The following is a 22,023-nucleotide window of genomic DNA, read 5'->3' on the forward strand; positions in this document are numbered from 1 at the left end:
AGCCACAATGTGGTTGCTGGGAATTGAACTTAGGACTTCTGGAAGAGCAGCCAATGCTCTTAACCACTGAGCCCATCTCTCCAGCCCACACCTGCTGTAATTTGTAGTACTTTTAATTAAGTGTGATGGTGTGCTGGATAGTTTCATGTCAACGTGACACAAGCTAGCCATTTGAGAGGTGGGAACCTCAACTGAAAAAATGCCTCCGTAAGATTGGGCTGTAGGTAAGCCTCTACAGAATTTTCTTAATGATTGATAGGGGAGAGCCCAGCCCATTGTGAGTGGTGCACCCTGGACTGTTTCTGGCTTCTTTAGCAGCTGATCAGTCACGAAGAGCAAGCCATGTAAGCATCACGCCTCCATGGCCTCTGCACCAGCTCCCTGCCTCCAAGCTCCTGCCCTGTTTGAGTTCCTGACTTCCTTCAGTGATGGGCTAGGTGGTGTGGAAGCGTAAACCTCACTTGCTTTTGGTCACGGTGTCTCATCAAGCAATAGTGACCCTGACTAGGACAGGTGGTGAATTGTAATTTTTTAGAAACATCTGTTTTAATTGGTCCAAAATGATGCTGGTTTGAAAATCACCAGAATACCTTCACTGTATAATTAAGGAGGTGGAAATATAACCCTACTATGGTACTTTGGGGTGGCATCTTTGTGAGATGATTAAGATTATATGAGGGTGGTTGTGTGTGGTGTGTATGTGTTGGGGGATGCTGCTAACGATGAGGGACTGGAACTTTGTAAGAGGAGAGACCAAGGCCTGTGTGCTCTGATTTGCCATGTGATAGTCCAATATCACCTTGGTTGGGACTCTGCAGAAGTTCTCTTTAGTAGGGACACATAACAAGATGTGGCCACCGGTCCTTGAACTTCTCAGATTTCAGAACTGAGAGCTAAATAAACTTTTATTATTATAGTCAGTTTGTGATATTCAGTCGTGGACAAGTGAATAGAGACAGCTAGTAAAACATAGTTCTTACTGTGGATTATGAGGCCGTTTGTAAACTGACTAGCATTTGAAGTTTGAGCCAACAGTGATTGCCTGCATAGAAGGCAGCAAGCAGAGGACAGAAAATTGTCTTCTTGAGCAAGGCTCACCATATTTTCATGCCTTTGGACATCAGAGCTCCTGGTCTAGGAAGGAATGCAGCAGCAGCAGCGATTGCATCCCCCTGCTTCTCAGGCCTGCGGGGTACACACCAGCTCCCTGGTCACGCGGCCTCTGGTCTTTATCTGAATTGAACTATACCTTGGGTTCTGCAGGTCTGTAGTGTGCGAACACCACATGGTGGCACTTCTCAGTATCCATAGCCTCATGAACCAGTTCTGGAATCTCTACTTTTGTGACCATCAGTTGCTTGTTTCTCTGGAGCAATCCTACTAGGCTCTAGGGTGGCACAATAAGTATATCGATAGCCTTTCATTTCTCTTCTCTCTCCACCTAGCTAAATAATGTCTGATCTGTTAGGTTTCTTTAGAGAACCCTAAATATTAAGGTTGATTTTGTGGGTTTCTTGGGGTTTTAAGATCTCTGTGGAAAAGAAAGGATCGGAATATGTTTTGAGTGATAAACCAGACTATACCATTGACTTTATACTGAAAAAAGATTTTTATCTTTGGTGTTTTTGCCTGCATGTATGTAAGTTGTACATTCCCTCCAGAGACCAGAAGAATATGTAGGAAGCCTCTGGAGCTGGAGTGGAGCACGATGTAGGTGCTAGAACTGAGCCTGGGTCCTCTGTATGAGGCAAGAACTCTTAACCAGAACAATTCTCTGTAGACTGAGCTAAAGGTTTTTAAAGGTAGGGATCTATTTATCAACTTTAGGTTCATTATTTCAAAGCTGGGGAGGCGGGGGAGTCATGTGTATACCTGCTTGGGCTTGAACCCAGGGCTTTGGTTCATGCGAGGTGAGCACTCTACCATTGGACTATATCCCTAGGTCCTTATTATTTTAAGCAGACAAAAGTGCCCCTGTTACACACACACACACACACACACACACACACACACACACACCACACACACACACCGAATTTTGGACTTGATAATACGGTGACTTTAGGTCTTCATCAGTCCTGTATGCAACCCAAGCCAACCTTACACGTTTTTCCACCGAGTTGTCTTTGCAGGTCAAATGCTCAGAGAGTCCAAGGTGTACCCTGTGGGTAGCTGGCCTCAGCTGAGGACGATGCTACTGGACTGTGGCCTACAGTAAAGAGACTGCAAGATCATTTTATCTGAGACTGAGACCACACACTTCTTATTCGGACTTGAGGGTAAACATCTGGCCTTGTTCATATGTTCATCCACTGGGTATTTTTGGGGCTGGGGTGGGAGTAGGATAAACAAGTAGCATTAAAAACAACTTGAAACTTTTCTTGTTCTTCCAAGCTCTGTAAATAAGAGATTGCTCGTAGATGGCCTTGGATAAATTCAGAACTTCAGCTTAAAAAGGACATTTCATCAGTGCCAAAGGTCTTGGTCAGTATTTATTGAAAGGTCTTTTCCCTTAAATAATGGACATTTTTTTTTACAGTTCAAACTGTATACAACCAAAATCTCAAAATAATATTAAAAATCACACTAAGGAATTTTTATTAAGTATCTACGTAATTTTATTGTTGGTAAAAATATTGCAAGACAACTTGTAGCTAATGTTGCTGGCTTTAAAAAAAAGCACAAACTAAAATCACGAGAAGAGACGGTGGATGCATACTATAACATTTGTAGATGATCAGCTAAGTGAGACTTTCATGGTAATCATGTTTTATAAGAAACAATTGCACCTTGAAACTCTTTAAAGTAAACAAAAACTCTACTTCATATTTAAGTCTATGAACAGAGGTTAATCAGCTATATCCTTGTCAGAAGTGTGTTTAAATTTAAAAAGCTTGGTAATTTAATATAGCAGTCATTCATTAAAAGAAAAAGTCTTGAACTTTTGTTTTCACAGAACTTCCCCATAGTTTGTTGCTCAGACAAGCGCAACACAACCGAAGCAGAACAACACTTCCTTGGTAACTCAGTGCAGGTTGGGTGACTTGGAAATGTAAGGTTGAGCATGTGGCTTTTTCAGCAAGGATGACGACGCCTGTTCCTCAGTAGATTCTCTTTAAAGATATCCGTAGGTCATATTTTAACTACGCTATTTCTTGTACTGTGTGGTGGGCTCATGGTATCGAGTCAGTATGAACGCATCTACTAGTCTTTCTTTATTTGTTTTAAGACGGGGTCTCCACTATGTAGCCTTGGCTATTCTGGAACTCATCATGTAGACCAGGCTGGCTTGAACACACAGAGAGCCACCTGTGTCTGCCTCCCAATACTAGGGTAAAGGCATGAGCTTCCATGCCCAGCCCTATTCTTCCTTAGCCGTCTTATTTCTGGTTCTGTTCGCTGCCATGGCTGTGGGTACTGGCCAAAGCCGAGAGGGATGGAGGGGAAGAAAGCCAGTTTGGAAGAATCACTGTGGAACTAGTAAGTCTAGAGCTTTGTGTGGAAAGATTCCCATTCTAATAACTCTAGAGCTTTGTGTGGAAAGATTCCCATTCTATAACTCTAGGGGCTTGTGTGGAAAGATTCCCATTCTATAATTTTAGGGCTTTGGTGGGAAGATTCCCATTCTATAATTTTTAGAGCTTTGTATGGAAGATTCCCATTCTGTAACTGCTAGGGTTTTGGGTGGAAAGATTCCCATTCTATAATTTTAGGGCTTTGGGTGGGAGATCCCATTCAAAAGTGTTCTAATCATCAGTGAGGAATCACTGAACTAACAATTGTCTACACATACGATTTAGAAATGAATACCAGTGTGGGAAACTTGCAGTGGAATATTAGTTGCTTACAATAGCAGTAACAACAACAAAAAGTTACATTGATTCTTAACAGTCTGAAGGTCCAGTAAATATAATACTAAATCCAACTTGCAATAGTACAGCTAACCACCTGACCACACATGCCAGCTGCTTCATGAGGTTGAGCCACTGTTTCAGAGAGAAAATGGTTTCTCTATGGTAAACAGCACCCTGTCATCCTGTGGAGCAGACAGAATGACAGCACTGTTGCATACCTGAGTAAGCACAGAGGAAAAGGAGTGATGTATTGCTATACATGTTAGTGCGGGGAGACCAAAAAGGGAGGCAGTTCCCCTGCACCGGGCTAAGATCCTACACCTAGAAAAGGAAACTATGCCAACACCGGGAAATACAAAGTGATCGCCAGCAGTATGTAGGCATTTGCTGGTATGTCTAGTGGCATGTAAAGCAAATCTAGAGAAATAAACATAAATACTGTGGCTTTGACACTGCCAAGTCCCTTCTTGTGTGCACATGTGTATGATACAAGGCCACGTAAACTCTGAGATGCTTCTTTTTTTAAAGTATCAAGGTGATGCTCTACATTGTAAATGCTTTGGAACATTCGACTCTGAATTATTCAAGTACAAGAAAGGAACAAAAAAATTCTCTACAAGAAGTTCCTTAGAACAAATAGGTTACACATCTTGGCTTGTTCATTTTCCCTTAAGGCCAAGGGGAAATTTCAGAGGCATGTTAATGCCAACAACCTAAACTATCGTACATAAATGGCTGGTTTGGGTGACAGTTTTATTTTCTTGTCTCACGTTTGCATCTTTGGGTGGACAAGCCTTCTCTTCATAACGTGAAAAGCTAGATTACACCAGGTTCTTAACTTTTGGATGACATCAGAATTCATCTGAAGGGTTTTTCCTAAAATCTATATCCTAGGCCCTGTGCTCCCAGCATCTATCTGGGAGTGCCGCCCGGGCTGCTGGAGAGCCACCGCGCTACATAAGGAGATCTTCTCAGCGACAGCTCTGACCCAGAGTTTGTTCCTTAGGAGCCAGCTAGGCAGACGGTCCTTGTGTCTTTAGAGAGGCACTGCTATAACAGGGCGGCACCATGGTCAGGTCAGTACGACTGTGAGTGGATTGCTACGGTGTGGTTTTAGGGTGCGGAAAAGTCATGAAAACCAGACATAGGCACAAGAGCTGGGGGCCAGACTTTTCCTTATTCTTCCAGTTGCTGCATCCAGGAGAGTGATACCATGTTTCATGTACATGTGAACCTGTCACTGTTCCATATGCAAACACAGTAGGGGGCAAATGTTTGGGGTAGAAGAGTAGAGAATCAAAAAAAAAAATAGAGTAATATATGGCAAAAGGAGATAATCTGAAATGGTGTGTGGGTGTGCATGTGTATTGGGGACCAGAGATGGGCATGGCAGGCCTCTCCTGTGCAGATTTTAGATGGGCACAGATGGGCATGGCAGGCTCTCCCGAGTTCTCCTTTGCAGATTTTGCCTTCATGTGGTCCCTCAGCCAAAACTGTCTCTTGAGAACGAGGGGAGCTCAAGCACCAGGACCAGGGTTGTGCAAATACACTCTTTACAATGAACACCACCAGTGCAGTTTCTAAACATTATTTTAGAGCCTATAAAACATGCTTCTTTTCCCTAACTTGGTTTCTTTACCGCATATAAAAAAAATAAATAAATAAAAAGGGCAAGAGAAGAGCCAGCAACTGGCCACAGACACGGGAAAGAGTCACTGTTTACTTAATGATTGTGGCAGGTCGCTCCAGGCCTTTGCTTTTCTCTTGGCCAAAGCCAGCCAGGCAGGTTCTGTAGACACGGGGCAAGCGTCTGGGGTGGAGAACCTCTTGTGACCTCCTTTACCAGCGGTGCTGGGGGGCGCAGAGTCTGAGATCTCCACTGCGTTGTTTGAAGAAGGGAGAGAATAAGAACCACAAAAAACAAACATTTTATTTAATAGAATTATATGTACCTACTGTACATGAAATGAATGCATACACACGCACACGCCACACACACACCCCCTCAGAACACCAAAATCTAGCTAACTGTTGTTCACAGAATGTATGTAACAACATTTTAAAATCTGCTCTCAGAACTTTAAGAATCCAGTAGGCTGTTGGCTCTAGTCACTGTGTTACACACAGATTTACTTTTCTTTTCTATTTATTTGTTTGTATATTTATTTACTTATTTTTTGAGACAGGGTTTCTTAGTTGTAAGAGTCCTGGCTGTCCTGGATCTTACTCTGTAGACTAGGCTGGCCTCAGAGATCTGTCTGCATCTGCTTCTGCCTCCTGAGTGCTGGGATTAAAGGCATGTACCACTGAACTTCTCCTGAAATGTTGTATCTTTTTAGCAAAACATTTCAAAGGTGGTCCCCTCTCCAGAACAAGATTTTGACTTATTTAGTGGTAATGAAAGTCAAGCCAGGCATGATAGTGCATGCCTTGGAACTTCTAGGTCCCGAACTCCTGGTCTTCCTGCCCCAGCCTTCCCAAGTGCTGAGATTAAAGAGTGGGCCATGGGTCCTGGCAAGTTGGTTGAGGGTCAATAGCAGGCTGCCTTCTCCACAGAGCAATTCCTAGCTTCTCTTACCTGAGCCCCAAGGTGAACCCATGGACCTTGCCAGTTGTTATGACTTATAATGCCTAGAAATTTCTTTGCATCCCATTACTACTTATTGAGACAATGTCTCACCCTGTAGCTCAGGCTAGCCTCAAACTCATGGAACCCTTCTGACTCTCAGCCTCCCAAGGGCTAAGAGCTGCAGGCCATCAGGTTGATTCACCCTACTTTCCTTACTAGGCTTCTGTGAGGAGATTCCCTGTAAGAAGTTCAGAGAGCTCACACCTTTGGTGCATAGAGATGCTGAGCATATATGCTTCTAAAACTCAGAATGCTAACCGGGCGTGAAGGCAAACACTTCACACACAGGCTTGCTTTATTATAAAGTGTGATATCCTTTTGTCCTTCCAACTGGTCAGAGAAAAGAGGACCTCTCGGACCTTGCAGCTTCCACTTTCATGGAAAAAAAAATCTTAGTCTTAGTCTAACATTTAGAACTCTCATTGTAAGAGCAAATGAAGGAATACTTAGAGGTCCCAGAGATCATATTCTAAACTAGTTCTGATATATGAACACTCTTACTTCACCACTAGGTAAGTGAACCTTTTTTTTTTTTTTTTTTTTTTTTTAATATGTCCACATCTCCAGACTGAGAAGCAGGTAGCCAAGGCATGAGTGTTAGTATTCAGGATCTGTACTGGCCTGCCCTTGGGGTCCTGACAGGGTATGTCCTCAGTACAGCCACTAAAGAGCAACCCCTGTGCACATTCACTACATTCCCGTCTATTTTTCTCTCTTCCCCTCTCTTCTTCTCTTCCACCACTCTTGTCCCCAGGTACCGGTCCTCTGCCCCCTTCTCTCGTTCCTTCTCTCTGCTCTAAACGGTAGAGACCTCCTCTGTGAGTCCTGTTATATGGCATGATTCCTTCCTGCCATTTTAAAATACATTATAACACTGGTGGCCACAAGATTCGGCAGGCCCTTCTGGCCCTTCCTCCAGCCTGTCGGCAGGCTGAGGCATGCTGGGACCCTTGAACCTAGTCCACAGTCTCACTTCGCCAACTAACAGGTCACTGGGCCCCTCCATCCAATACCGGCCTGACTGGACAGTGAAGGGGGCAGAGATCGGTCCCTGGGGACGAGTGGCAGAAGAGAGCCGCAGCTAGGACACATCCTGTCAAGCCCCTAAGGGCAGGCCAGTACAGATGCCTGAATGCTAGCAATGGGAGTGGCTGGGGCTTAGATATGGCTAACGGTTTGCACTATCTCCCTGGTGTTCACATGTAGGAACACTAATTCTCTAGTGTGGTGGCAATGATTCTTCAGCCTTGGGAGGCAGAAGCCTAGTGGGTGTGTGCTTGGGTGTTGGGAGCCGCCCTCACAGGTGGATTAATGATGTCCTCATGCTACAGTAGGAGCTCGCCCGTTTTTCTCTCTTCCCTGTGCACACTTGTCCATCCGCTTTCCGACCAGCTCTGTAGGTTCCTCTCTCTGGGGTATTCTGTTAGCCTTCTGTAAAGGGACAGAGACAGACACGCCCCCGGGGGAATAACGCAGCTGCATAGGGAAGCAGATGCCCTGGGAGTTCATGCAATTCACAACTATCCATCCTCCAAGTAACATGTAGCAAGGAAATAGTAGGGTCACTATGGGCCATTTTTTTACATCCTTCATGTGTTATATACAAAGAGAGATGGCTGTTGCTCATTGACACCCAGGACAGAGAGCTAAGAAAACTTTCTCTGAAGTCAGGCGACCAGAGACGACCTCTTGGATCCTGTCAGTGAAGATGCTGTGGCTCACTAGGACAGAGAAGCAGCTGCCCAACCCTCCAGCTTCCACAGAGGTCCAGGCGGCGGCTTTTCACACAGACCAATTCTCGTCATTTCTGATGACAGGACCCTGGAGTCCACTTCCAAGCCCGGGCTCGCTCTACTCCATTTCTGCCTAAACTTCACACCTCGCCTTCCCTAGCCTATTATATTCATCTCTTTCATTGTTTAATGTCCTGGTAGATGCCCTTCCTTGCTGTAGTAGGCAGGAAGGCAGACAGACAGGCAGGAAGGCAGACAGGCAGGCAGACAGACAGGCAGGCAGATAGGCAGGCAGGCAGGAAGGCAGACAGACAGGCAGGCAGGCAGACAGATGACCGATGATAAAATGGATGGTAGACGATGAGGTGCTGGTGATGACTCACATTGCCCTATTGAATGTTCAGAAACCAGGGCAAGCCAGTTGGTGTCCAATCAGCCACAGCTGAGGTATTTACACCATGGAAGGTAGCGAAGGCTACAAACTCTAAGGAGATGACTCATTTTAACTGTCTCTCCTCTGAGAGCTGGGGATTCCTGCTGTCTGCATCAGCATCAGCGTTTACAACTGGGTCTTGAGAGCCTGTGCTCTGGGATGTCTAAGACGCTGTGCCAAGTCACTCCATGATAGGGAATAAAGCTGCTCTCAGTCAAACCAGGGTGGACCAGCACTCTACCTGTCACGGATGTGGGAAGAGTGTTGGCCTTCTTCAGCTGTTCTCTGCGCTGGAGCCTGGACACGGCAGTTTCAGGCTTCTTCTCTTCGGGCGGAGTGGCAGACTTCTGCAGGGAACCGACTCTGCTTCCAGGCTGCGGGCTGACACTGACCTGCATTGGGAAGCCCAGGGAAAGCATGTTTTCAGGGCACGACCTCTCAGCCCCGCCACGAGGGGCTGGGCTGCACCTGTGAGCGGAGTGTTCAGGGAAGGCCTCCAGTGAGGGCTCAGTGCCATGTACCAAGGACGGGAAGTTCCTTTCCAGGACGAGCCCCATCAAGATGATCAGAAACTTAAGTCATAGAACAAGGCTCCCGATACACTCTGCCCACTGAAACAAACTCACATCCCCTATCTCCTACTTAACAGTGGTTTCCCTTCTCTAGATGGAGCTAAGATCCTTGTGGGATGTCTAAAACCAGGGGCAGAACTAAACGCTGATCGTTCTGTTTCCTTCTTACCTTAGATTTCAATCACTTCAGTCTGTGATTGTTCTTTATTAAGCCAAGCGCTTTTGCCTCAGGAAAGCCTTTACAGCTCCTTGGCATCATCTCATCTCCAGGATCATTACAATCACACCTTGGGAGCATTTTTCTTTTTTAATTTTTAAATTCATTTTACATACCAAACACTGGACAAAGAGTATCTGATGTGGGAGTCCCCTCTGTGTGCTGTGATTACCATTAATGAATAAAGAAACTGCCTTGGCCTGTTGACAGGGCAGAACTTAGGTAGGCGGAGAGGACTGGACTGGATGCTGGGAGAAGGAAGGGCAGAGTCAGAGAACATGGAGCCACCGGAGACAGATGCAGGTCGGAACTTTAGCTGGTAAGCCACCACCATGTGGCAATACACAGATTAATAGAAATGGGTTAAATTAATATGTAAGAGTTAGTAAATAGAAGCCAGAGCTATAGGCCAAACAGTAATACAGTTTGTGTGTGATTATTTTGGTTTCGGGCGGCCAGGGATGAATAAGCGGCTTCCTGCAACAAGTATCTCTATTTCTCGGAATAGAACAATGGATTTCATCATACAAAATGGCAATTTTAAGCCTATGAATTTCTGTAATTTTCCACTTAATATTTCTAGATCATGATTGACTGCAAACCATGGAAAGTGAAACCTCAGAGCAGCGGGCAGGGACACTCCTATAAGCACTTTATGGGAGCTGCTGTAAATACATCCATCTTAGATCCTGCTGAATAAGGTTCACATAGTAAAACCAAGTTAAATTTAAAATTTGCTGCTGAAAAAAATGCTTCCCTGATTTAAAGGCAGTCAGTTTCTCTACTTCCCTACCCTCTATAAACAGCACCTCCGGGTGGCATCTTAAAAATGACCTCGCGTGACTTGGAGGAGAGCTAAGCTCGGGACAGCAGCACTGAGAACGGAGAAGGCTACTCACAGTTTCTTTACAGAGCTTCTCTGCTTGCTTGGCCTCCCGGGCTTGCTTCCTCTCCTCTCGAGTTGCCTGCTGCTCACGAAACCCCTTTTGCTTTTGCAGCGCCAGCGTTATCCACAGCGGCTGAGCAGCTTCACCTTTCTCTGTTAATTTGGAGCCATCTACAGAGTGCCTGCTCTGGAGCAAGGGCTTCTCTATGGGGGAAAGAAGATGATGTTTGCTGCGATTAGCACATGGCTTAGTGTCTCTTCCATAAGACTGTGGCATAATTCCTGATAGGATGTTTATGCTGATGCCCAAGGGATCCCATTGGCTGGGAAGGTGACATCTCTGACTAACAGGAAAATGGGCGTTTTTCTTCCCTAAAGTGGAACTACTTTATAAGAAAATAAAATCTCCAATGTGATAAAAATCCAAGTTTATGGGAGATCCAGGTAGTATGTGGTTCATTGCCTTTGTGGGCTTGGTTTTGTATTAATGGAAACGTTCTTCTCAAACAATGTCTTATATGGCACCCAGTGTTTGAAGAACAAAAAACCCAGCAGTGCTGTATACTTGAGGTAGCTGCTGAGGGCAAGTCTTCCAGGAATCTTGTGAGAACTCCATTACTGCGAACCGAGGTCCACGTTTGAAAGTAGGTCCATAATAAACAACTATCATGCCCAAGGATCATGTGTTCAATGTTCACCTGGGCTATAATAGCAAGACTTTGTCTCAACAAACAAAATTTTAAAAGCAAAGAGATCCTTATGTTTAGAATATTTAGAATGATACTTGGCCTATAAACTTTTAAAGATTTTTAAAAAGAGAACTATAATTATCATTTTTGCTCACGAGGCAAAAGTCCCCCTTTTTACCGCTTAAGATCACATACTTTCAGAGATAACTGTATTGAATTTTTTACTATTTCAAAAGAAAAGGGCTTACTATAGCCCTGTTCCTTATAAATCTAATAGACATTTGTGCTTTGATAGTCCAGAATCCTACCACCAGGACACTCAGTGAGATGGACTTTATATTACACTCCAGGATAAAGAGAAAGATCAAAAAGGAGAAGACAAGTTGGAACCAAGAATTTAAGCCCAGGTGGGGGCACATTCTGCCTTTTCTTTCTTTTTCTTTTGCCGTGATGGAGAACCATAGATCCCAGCAGATGTCAGTCACAGTCAAAGAGAAGATATGGCTAGCGATACAACTACCGTGACAGACGTCCACTGACCAGGCTTTGGCACTACTAGGATACAGTAAAGAAAGGGGAAGCCACGTTGTGAGAGAGGTTCCCTTAGAAGCGGGATGCAGGGCTCAGACCCAGTTATAAGCAGCCAAGCTCACTCCAAGGGGAGGCCAGCGTCTGGAACATAACATGTCTTTAGGATCGATCACTCTAGGTACGTTGCTTTATTTATGAAGCTGATAGGCAGAGTTCTGTCATTTCTATGCAGGGTGTCAAAGATGGCAGAGTCACCCATGCCAAAGACCTGACCAGCATCCACACTCTATGCTGGGGAATTCAGACTCCACAGTGTTTGTGTCTTGCCATCTATTACCTAAACACAAACAGAAACTAAAAAGACAAATTGTTTTTAAGAGGAAAAAGGAAGGAAATCTACTTCCTGAGAACTGCAGTTTGCATAGAGTAGTCTGGGGTTACGGGTCTTATTTTATAAGATTGATATACTACCCACTTACTCTAAAAGACTAAGTGTAAAGGCTTATTAGGTCTGGCTCCCAGGACCATAAACAGGACATTAAAATTGGATTCCTGTTTGAGCCTCAGCCAAGGATTTTCCCAAAGCTTGTGACAAAATAATCACTGCTACATAGTGGCACTTTCTACAGCACAGGACCACCTGCTGCGGACCGCGCAGTCCAGGACCACCTGCTGCGGACCTGCGCAGTCCAGGACCACCTGCTGCGGACCGCACAGTCCAGGACCACTTGCTATGAACCTGCCGATGAAGCCACCAAACAGCCACCACCAGGACATGGAGAAGCTCAGAGGTAGCTGAAGACTAGACTTTCTTTTGGATATCCTACTGTCCTTACATGGCCTCTGGAAGACAGGCTCCTGCGTTAGCCAGCAGTCTTCAGAGTTGGTTGAATGTCTTAGAGAATGTGTAAGACATTTCATAGGGGTGAAGAAATTATGAAATTTTTAATTTGTCACTTTTAAAGATTTATTTTGGTGTGTGTGTGTGTGTGTGTGTGCGCGCGCGCACGTGCGGGTATACGCCTGAAGGGAAAAGGGGCCAAAGAAACCCACCCTGACCCTGAAACCAGAGCTAGTGAAAAAAAAAATAAAACTTTAGTCCTGAACCCAGAACCAAAGAAAAACACCCTGACTATGAAATCAGAGCCAAAGAAACACACTTTGGCCCTAGAACCAAACCAGTAAAAGGAATATGCCCTGGCCCCAAAACAAGAGCTAAAAAATCTTTTAAAAAGGCCAGTGAAAGAAACACAATTTGGCCCTGAAACCAGAGCCAACTCTGCCCCTGACCAACTAAACTAACCAGTCCCTGAGCGGGAAAACAAATCAATCCTTGAGCAGAAAAATCTCCCTGGGAAAATCCCACCGCTAAGAAGCCCTATATAAGTCCCCCCACCCCTGCCAGTTCTGTTGGGGCTGCTGTCTTTTCCCACCCTGGCAGAGGCAGCCACTCTCCTGGACTACTCCTTCCCAAATAAATCTCTTTCTCAAAAGAGACTTGGGTGAAGATCTTCATTTGCAGGTGCACAATAGAAAAGCCTTGCTGAGATGTCCCTTATGGGACCGAGCGGAAAAACCTTGCCGAAAAGTTCTTTTAGAAGGACTGAGCTGAACAGAAAAGAAGAATCTCACTGAAATGTTCCCTTAGTGGGGGCTGAGCTAGACTGAGCAGAAAAAAGGAACTTTTCTTGGAGCGGGAGGAGATTGCTACATTTCTGCAGGGGCTTCTTGTTTAGCAGAGTGTAGCAGAAGAAGTAACATCTTGGGTGGCAGCAGATAGCTCAGCTAGGGCTAGGACGTTCCCTTAGGGGAGCAGAGCAGAGCTCAGCTCTAGCGGCTCTCTAGGCAAGAAGCAGGATTGCTATATTCTGTGGGGAGATCATGCCCCACCGCACCCAGGCTTCAGGTATCGCCTGACTTCCCGACAAGCCAGGATACCTCTCCCTCTAGGGCTGTGCTTTCCTATTGTGGCTCCAGCCTTCAGAGCTTTCCTATTGCAGTTCTGCCCATCCAGAGCTGTCCTATTGTGGCTCTAGATATAGCCTGGCTTACACATAAGTCAGGATACCATTGCAGATCAGAGCTGTAACACTCACAATGCCACAGAGGTCAGAGGCATTGGATCCTCTTGGATAGTTGTGAATTGCCCAATGTGGTGCTGGTGACCAAACTCTGGTCCTTGTAACAGTGGTATGAAATCTTAATCAGTGAGCCAGCTCCGGCTGACCTGGAACTGGCTATGCAGATAAAGCTAGTCTCTAACTCAGAGATCTGTTTGCGCCTAGTTCCCAAGTACTGTGATCAAAAGCATGTGCCACCATGCCCAGCCTATTTAATTAGGAGTCTGACAATCCAAAATCTGACTACTAGGGAAGAAACTGGGGTGGTAATAGTTTGAGAGAGAAAATTACAAAAATCAAAGAGTGTTATAGAATATTATTATGAGGGGTGTTACTTTTGTTTATGCTCTGGAACATTTGTTTAATGAGGCAAAGATGTGTTTGATTAAATAAAATTCACCTGCGGGCCAGAGACTGCATCAGCAACTAGCTGACCAGAAACTGTAGGGTGGAGCTAGGTGGAGAAGGGCTTATGGGGCGGGGGCGGGGGGGGGGCAGAGAAAAATCACAATCACATTTAGGGAGATGCCAGGGGGCGAGCTAAGCAAGCTGCTTGCTATTCAGCCTCTCTGGGAAGCAGGATTCTACCTCAACCTTTTGAATCTTGAATTCTTTAGCAGGACAGAGATTTAGATAAGTCTTAGTAGTTTTGAAAGAGTCGGTGCCTGAGGGAACAGAATTGTTTCAGCTGAGACTCTTGCAGCCTAGCTGCCGCTGGTAGCAGCGGAGTTGCAGTTGCTGACGGATAGACTAGGATAGCCATAGTTCAAACAGTAGACAATTTAAAAAAGAGGATAGCAAAAGAGATCTAAGACAAATGAGCTTTTCTTCATGGGGGAGGGATGAGGCTGAGAGAGCAACAAGGTTGAGAGGGACTGCTAATACCACAAAAACTAAAGCCAAAATGCAAACATGAGCTCACCCGTCAAATAGTCCTCACTGCAGGAAAGGATCTACGGGCTACTCTCAAAGAGTTGTGCCTGTCTCAGAAAACACGTGAAGCAAACAGGTCATTTAGAGAGGACTTGTCTTTTGGGCTGAACCAGCATCTTCTAGCAATTCACCAAAATGGAAAACAAGGGTAAAGAGGAGAAGCGCCCTGCATATATTCTCCGGGCCATTTAGAAAACATGGAGTTGTTCCTTTGGCCACATCTATGAGATGGGTGATAGGGTAGACATCAAGAGGACAGACACTGTTAAAAAGGAATGGCCCCATAAGTTATCATAGCAAAACTAGAGGAGGCTACACTGTTATTCTGCGTGCTGTTGGTACCGTTGTAAATAAGAAAATTAAGGACAAGATTCTTTCCCATCCCCCAGTGACAGAGTTTCTCTTTGTAGACCTGGCTGTCCTGGAACTTGCTTTGCAGACCAGGCTGGCCTTGAACTTAGAGATCCCTCCACCCCAGTCTCCCGAGTGCTGGGTGTAAAGGTGAACATCATTATGCCTGGCTAAGGGCATGATTTTTATCAAGAGATTTAATCTGTATACTAAGTATATTAAGCACTTTAAGGCTAGAGATGGCTTCCTGAAATGGGTGGAAGAAAGAAGGTGCTAAAGAGAAGGCACTGGAGTCAGCTGGGGAGCCGGCCTGCCCCAGCCGGAGAAGCCCACTTTGTCAGAACTAGAGGAAATGATCTTGGGGCTGCTAGAGCCCATCCTTGTGGATGCATGGCTGAACAGAGGATGCCACCACCAAACCTCTAACGTGGAAGAATGAAGATGAAAAGCACTTGTTGAGATCATGCTACGCCTTGCTCTAAGTTGCTCCATTATTGAGTAGACAGTGGCTCCCAATCTGTGCCCTCCCCCAGGTGACTCCATCTCACAAGCGGTATTGGGCTCCATTTTGAGGACAGAGGCAGACGCAGGATGGCTCTGCATCTCATGCACTCGGACATTGCTTGTCTAGCGCTACCCATGAGACAGACTGATAGGCTTATTCCTAAAAGGAAAAAGAACCGCCTGGTAACTTACCACAACTGTGCTGGCTAGTCTTATGCTAGCTTCACACACAAATTCGAGTTTTGAGAAAATACTTCTGTAATATTCAACTGCAAGGCATTTCTTAATTAGTGATTGATGGGGGAGGCCCACTCCATTGTGGGTGGTGTCATCCCTGGGCTGGTGGTCCTGTGGGTTCTATAAGAAAGCAAGCTGAAGCCGGGCGGTGGTGGCGCACGCCTTTAATCCCAGCACTCGGGAGGCAGAGGCAGGCGGATCTCTGTGAGTTCGAGGCCAGCCTGGTCTACAAGAGCTAGGTCCAGGACAGGCTCTAAAAAAGCTGCAGAGAAACCCTGTCTCGAAAAACCAAAAAAAAAGAAAGAAAAAAAAAGAAAGCAAGCTTAGCAAGCTATAAGGAGTAAGCCAGTAAGCAGCACCCCTCCATGGCCTCCAGGATCCTTCCCTGTTTGAGTTCTGTCCTGTTTTCCTTTGGTAATGAACAGCCATATGGAAGTGTAAGTCAAATTAACCCTTTCCTCCCCAGCTTGCTTTTTTGGTCATGGTGTGTCGTCACAGCAATAGAAATCCTAAGGCAACAGGATTTGCCCGGGAACCTATGGACACACGAGCATATTAAAATCATTTGAGAAAGACTAAGACTGAGGATTGACAGAACACACTACATGGAAGAAGAATGCAGCCCGCTCACCTGTACCCCCAAAGACACCAAACCCTTTCCATAGTCCTCACCTCCAGCTGTTTCTGCAGCTGGACTCAACCCTAAGGTCTGAGGCCTGGTTTAACAATGGAACTCTGTTTCCCTGGCAACATGGCTCTGTGCGGCAGTTTCCTCTCCCTCTCTCTGTGTATACAAGACTTTATTTTCCAGTTTATGTGTATGGGTGTTTGGCCTGCATCATATGCAAGTGCACTGCATGTCTGCCTGGTGCACGTGAAGGCCAGAAGAGGGTGCTGGATCCCCTCAAAGTGGAGTTACAGAGAGGCGTGAGGTGCCATTCTGGGAACCAAACCATGGTCCTCCGTGAGAACAAAAAGTGCTCTCAAGCGCTGAGTCATCTCCCCAGCCCCTCCTACTGGGGTTATTGTTGTTTTATTCTCTGATTACTCTGTGATGCTGTATCTGTATCACCTCCCTGCCTCCAATAAGGCATCTTCGGATTCCTCGAACCTGGTTGAGGCTTAACACCATGCAGGCACACACATGGTTCATGGGTATGTGTGTATTTATGTTTGAGGTGTAGTGTGTGGTATGGGATTTAATATTAGTAAATTAAGATTGGAATAAGAGAACTTGGTTTGCCAATGGCCAAGGAACAGAGAGACTACTTGGCAAGCAGCTAACAATAAAACTGATATGGCTTGTGAACTGGTTGTTATTTGACCCATTCTGACATTGCCGAAAGACACAACCATGTTCATCTACCGTTTCTGGCATGTTGCACTCAACAGCGGTACCCTAGGGGCTTCCATAAAGGAAGACAAGCAACCAAGCCAACATTTCTCAAGGAAGCAAAACCCACCCCAAATCTAAACACGTACAAAGAGAAGCTTCCTGGCCACAGTCCCAACTTTATCTCTAGAAAGAGTAGATGAACATTCTTATGAAGCACAAAATGCAATTCAGCTGACTGTCTAGCCACCCCAAATGTTTAGTAAGAAGAGGCAGTCAGAACCAAGGATTTTGACCTTTCTCTTTCTTTTTTCAAGACAGGGTTCCTCTGTGTAGCCCTGGCTGTTTTGAAACTCGGGCTGTAGGCCAGGCTGACCTCAATCCACCTGCCTCTGCCTCCTAAATGCTGGGATTAAGGCACCACTATGGGATTTTACATACCACAGCAAAGCCTCATAGTTCCAAGGCTGATGCCCTGACTCCCTCCCTCCATCCTGCATCTGCCACCCGGAAAGAAGGCAGTCTCTGGTCTAGAAAACTCTCCTTCTGATCACCTCTACAGACTTGCTCCAAATGGTTAATGATAGCTGGGTGGTGACTGCGCACGCCTTTAATCCCAGCATTTGGTAGAGGCAGGAGGATTTCTGTGAGTTCGAGGCCAGCCTCATCTACAAGAGCTAGTTTCAGGACAGGCTCCAAAACTACAGAGAAACCCTGTCTCAAAACACCAAAAAAAAAAAAAAAAAAAAAAAAAAAAAAAAAAAAAAAAAAAAAAAAAAAGAAAGAAAGAAAGAAAAGAAAAAGGTTAATTATATCTGTGTTAGCTGAGGCTACATTTCAATTCAAAGGATGTGTAAAATGAAAAGGAACCATTTCGGGCCAACTTGTTTCTAATTAAGGTGTTCCCAGAGCCAGTTCCCCAGGCTCCCTCTCAATTCCCTCTCCATTGAATGAAGCTGAGCATTCAATCTGCAGCCACGTACCTTTTCTGCCTGTCTCAGGAGTCAAGGAAGGTCTCTCTTGCTGACTGGCTGATGGAGGTGGGGAAGCGGGCTTCTTTTCCGGCACCTCTTCCTCGTCCCTCTTCTGTCCCTTCTGCTCCTCTGGCAGTGATGGTGAGGGTGGCTGGTTATCACTGCTCTCCTGGCTCTCCTTGCAGGCCCCACTCGGCTCGGAATCCACCTTCCCAGCGCGCCTAGCAAGCAGCTCTATTAAGTGAGGTCTGCTCAGTTTGGAGAATGGGGACGAAGGTGGCGTCTGGCTGGTAGGCTTGGGAGCCAGGGCCGGCTTCTGCATTGGGGGCGTTTTGCTTGCTACCTTGTCCTGCCCTGGAGCTGGGGTCTGGCTACCTTGTGGCAGCCCCAACTGGGCTACAGCAACAGAGTGACCGCTAGAAGGGCTTTCGGCAGAGTCCCTTCGAGGGGCTAGGGCTGGCTTTTTCTCCTGGGGATGGGATGTGCCATGCTTGAGGGTCACAGCTTCAGGCTCTTTCTCTCCAGGGTCGCTCCCGGTTGCGGGGGTGCCACCATCCACAGTGTCTCCCATGCTGCTGTGCCTCTTTTTCTTCTTCTGTTCCGCTTGCTGGTCACAGTTGAAGCGCAAGGAGTAGTTGGTCCTTCTCAGCTTTATTCCGAAGGGCGAGGCCTTTTCCTCGCCTCCTGAGATCACAAGGTCTGGCTTTCCGACATCACTCGTGGTCTCGCCGTCCAAAGTGGTCGTGGACCCAGTGCGGGAAGCAGCTTTCTGCGGAGAAGGCAGGCCTGGAACGAGGAAAGATGGAAGGTCTTTGGCAAATTTGCATCCGTCAGTGGTGTCTGGTGGCTCCTGGCTCACCTCTTGCTTCTCCAGGCTCTTCCGAGGCTCCAGAGCCGCAGGTAGAGGCTGAGGCATTGTTTCTTCACCGGCTGCTGGCCCGGGTTTTTTCCTCATGCTTTCACCGTCAAGGCTCTGTTTGGAGGTGTCTGAGCCTCCGTCCGAGAATTTCTGCCAGGCCGGCATGATGGAGAACTTGACTGGCTGCGTCCTGCGCATGTTCCCTCGGGAATCGCACCGCGCTCTGGGAGCGGGCTCGTCCCCGGTTTTGGCCGGCTCTCTGTCACCACGCTGGTCACCCTCTGCGTTCTTCAGGATCCTGGATCGAATGGACGCCCACTCGGCTAGCGCAGTGGTATTGCTCGGCGACTCCGGGGGAGGTCTGGCCTTGCCGCTGGTGGCCCTGGGTTCCACTGTGGAGACATCCACCTGCCGCTTTTCTTCTGACAGGCCTAGAAGGGACTTGCACGCTGTGTCCTTGATCTGGCTCAGGTTGACCGCAGGGCCGCAGAGCTGCGCTCCAGTGACCAGAATGGCCGTGTGTGGGATGCTGAGCGCCGAGGGCAGTGCGTGCGGGGTGGCACCACTGGGCGCAGGCGGTTCCTGGGCCACTGGGGCCAGGCTTGCGTCCTTGGCGGGTGTCACTGGGCTCAGGTTGACTTTGGGGAAGAGAATCTGCCTACCCCCGGAGGACACCTGGAATGTGTAGGGTCGGGGCATGGTCTGCCGCTCTTCCACCTCCTGCCACCGGAGCTCCTCCACATTTCGGTCCTTATCTGCAGCGACAGCTTCGTTCTTGTCTTCTGAGGCCGCCGCTCTGCCCATCTGCCCCTCTTGTGGCAGGGGGCTACCTATCTGAGTGGCTTCTCTCCCTTCCACGTCTACATCACTGCACTCCGTGCCCAAGTCTTCCCTCTGCCCATCTGGCTCGCTGGTCGTCTTAGCCTCTTCCTTCTGCTCCTGGGCCGTCTCTTTCTGTCCCACGGATTCGAGGTTTTCTTGTTCCTCTGTCTTCTCAAGGTCCCGCTGCAATGGGCTTTGCTGATTAGTGTACTCCGCTAGCTGAGGCTGGCTCTCTTTTTCTGGACTCCATGGGCTTTCGTCCACCTGCAGCCCTGGCGCCTCCACTGCCCATCCTTTCAGCTCTTCTGTGCACTTGGCCTCCTCCTCTTCTTCCTGCCGCATCCCCCTGGCCTCCTCCTCCTGAGCATGCTGCCTCTCGGCCTCGAGCTGCTTTAGTTTCTCCTCTTGCCTCTGGGCCTCGAGCTGCCTCAGTTGTTCTTTCTGCCTCTGGGCCTCAAGCTGCCTCAGTTTCTCCTCCTGCCTCTGGGCCTCGAGTTGCCTCAGTTCCTCCTCCTGCCTCTGGAGCTCAAGCTGCTTCAGTTTCTCCTCCTGCCTCTGGGCCTCAAGCTGCCTCAGTTCCTCCTCCTGCCTCTGGGCCTCGAGTTGCCTCAGTTTCTCCTCCTGCTTCTGGACCTCAAGTTGCCTCAGCTCCTCTTCCTGCCTCTGAGCCTTCCGCTGCCTCAGCTCCTTTTCCTGCCTCTCAGCCTCGCACTGCCTCAGTGCCTCCTCATGCCTCTCAGCATCTTCCTGCTCATGCCTGCGCTTTTCAGCCTCCAGGCTCGCGGGGTCATCGGCTTCCCCCATCTCTGCACCTCCCCGCTCCTCCAGACCCAACTGCTGCCCTTCCCCTGGAGGTGCCTTCCCTGCCTCTAGCTGCAGCTCCTCCTCCTCGCCTTCCTCCTCCTCCAGCAGCTCCTCTCTGAGACTCTCCTCCCAAAGCCTCCTCTCCAGCGCCTGCCGCCTCTCCTCTTCCAGGCGCCTCTTCTCGGCTGCCTCGGCTTTTTGCCGCTTGCACTTGGCTTCAAGTTCCCGCCAGTACTCTTCCTGGAGTCGTTTGTCTTCGCGGGAATCCAGAGGTTCTGGTTCCTCTTCATGCCAAATGTGCTTGTCTTCTCCTGGCTGCCCGTTCTGGTCCAGAGAAGGCTGCCTCTCAAAGCTGCCTGGCTCATTCTGACGATCCTGACACGGGAAAGTGAAGCAGTTAGCCTTTTCCCACACAGCCCCAACTCGTCACCGCCACAGCGCAGGTCTCTTAATCGCAAGAGGGCACGTATTCCCAAGTATAGACAGAGGTCCCTGCAGCTGCCCATGACGTCGGCTCCCGACGTCAACCTGACTGGACTCAGCATCACCATGGAGACACACCTCTGGATGTTTCCAGAAGGGCCTGAGGTAGGAAGGCCCAGCTTGAACATGGTGATGGTGGTGGTGGGGCGATTCCAAGGGCTGAGGTCTGGGTAGACATAAGATGGAGAGAGAGGAGAAAGGGAGCTGCTTCCTGTATATGCAGTGAGTGCTGCCTCACACTGCTGCCGCCATGATTTCGGGGACATGTGCCACTGTAATCAAACGGTCGGGGAAAATAAAGCCTCCCCTCAGTTCCTTTTCACAGATATTTGTCACCAGTGAGAGCAGTAACTAAATCCCTGTTATCCAAGGTCTTGCTCCTGTTTCTAAGGGCGACTGAATAACATGTCATTATGTTGTTCTAATTAATTATTGTTGTAAATCTTTTTTTAAACCATACCTAATTTAGGAATTAAACTTTATCACAAGTATGTATATATGTACATTAAGCATGGGATAAAACAGTATATACAGGACATATACAGGTGGGGGTTTAAAATGTGCTCCTTCCCAGGTGAATTCAGGCACTGGTCATACAAAAGAAGAGTACTTGAGGGGACGGAGGAAAGATTACTTTTCATTTCACCCTCTAGCCCCTTCATTTTCTATCTCCAAAATTATTTTTTTTCTTAGTATAAATTAACAACAGGACAATAGCCCACCAGCATGAAGAAGATGAGCAAAGGAAGATTTGGATTTCATTACTGTCCCCTGAAGCTTGTGACTTAGAAGCCCACCCTAGAAAACCTCGGTTAAGCTGAGCCAGACTGCTTTTCTGCCACAAAACAGACATCCGGCACCCCTCTATCAGCAACACCCTGAGGTCCCCCAGCCTCGGGCCATGGAGGGTATGCAGGCCTCTTGACCCCTGTGCACTGCTGGGCACTCGAGTTTCGATAGGGCGAGGCCTACAGTTTAGTATGGCTCTCCCCAGGCACAGCCCACAGGGTAGGATTAGTGCCCGGCAAGCAAGGGCACCTGCCTCACCGGCTAAGACGG

General features: G+C 47.4%; 1 protein-coding gene across 1 annotated transcript in view; it reads right to left on the reverse strand.

Moving 5' to 3' along the window:
• Positions 1 to 5,566: 5,566 nt before the first annotated feature.
• Cracd (capping protein inhibiting regulator of actin dynamics) overlaps positions 5,567 to 22,023 on the reverse strand; it is a 32,166-nt gene continuing 15,709 nt past the window's right edge. The window contains exons 5-8 of the mRNA XM_038319466.1: positions 18,015 to 20,856; positions 10,338 to 10,528; positions 8,891 to 9,041; positions 5,567 to 5,733 (exon numbers count right to left, since the gene is read on the reverse strand). Of these exons, the coding sequence (XP_038175394.1) occupies positions 5,567 to 5,733; positions 8,891 to 9,041; positions 10,338 to 10,528; positions 18,015 to 20,856 (3,351 nt within the window). The remainder of the gene's footprint in view (positions 5,734 to 8,890; positions 9,042 to 10,337; positions 10,529 to 18,014; positions 20,857 to 22,023) is intronic.

This window comes from Arvicola amphibius, chromosome 1, assembly GCF_903992535.2.
Source record: "Arvicola amphibius chromosome 1, mArvAmp1.2, whole genome shotgun sequence".
NCBI classification, from domain to species: Eukaryota; Metazoa; Chordata; class Mammalia; order Rodentia; family Cricetidae; genus Arvicola; species Arvicola amphibius.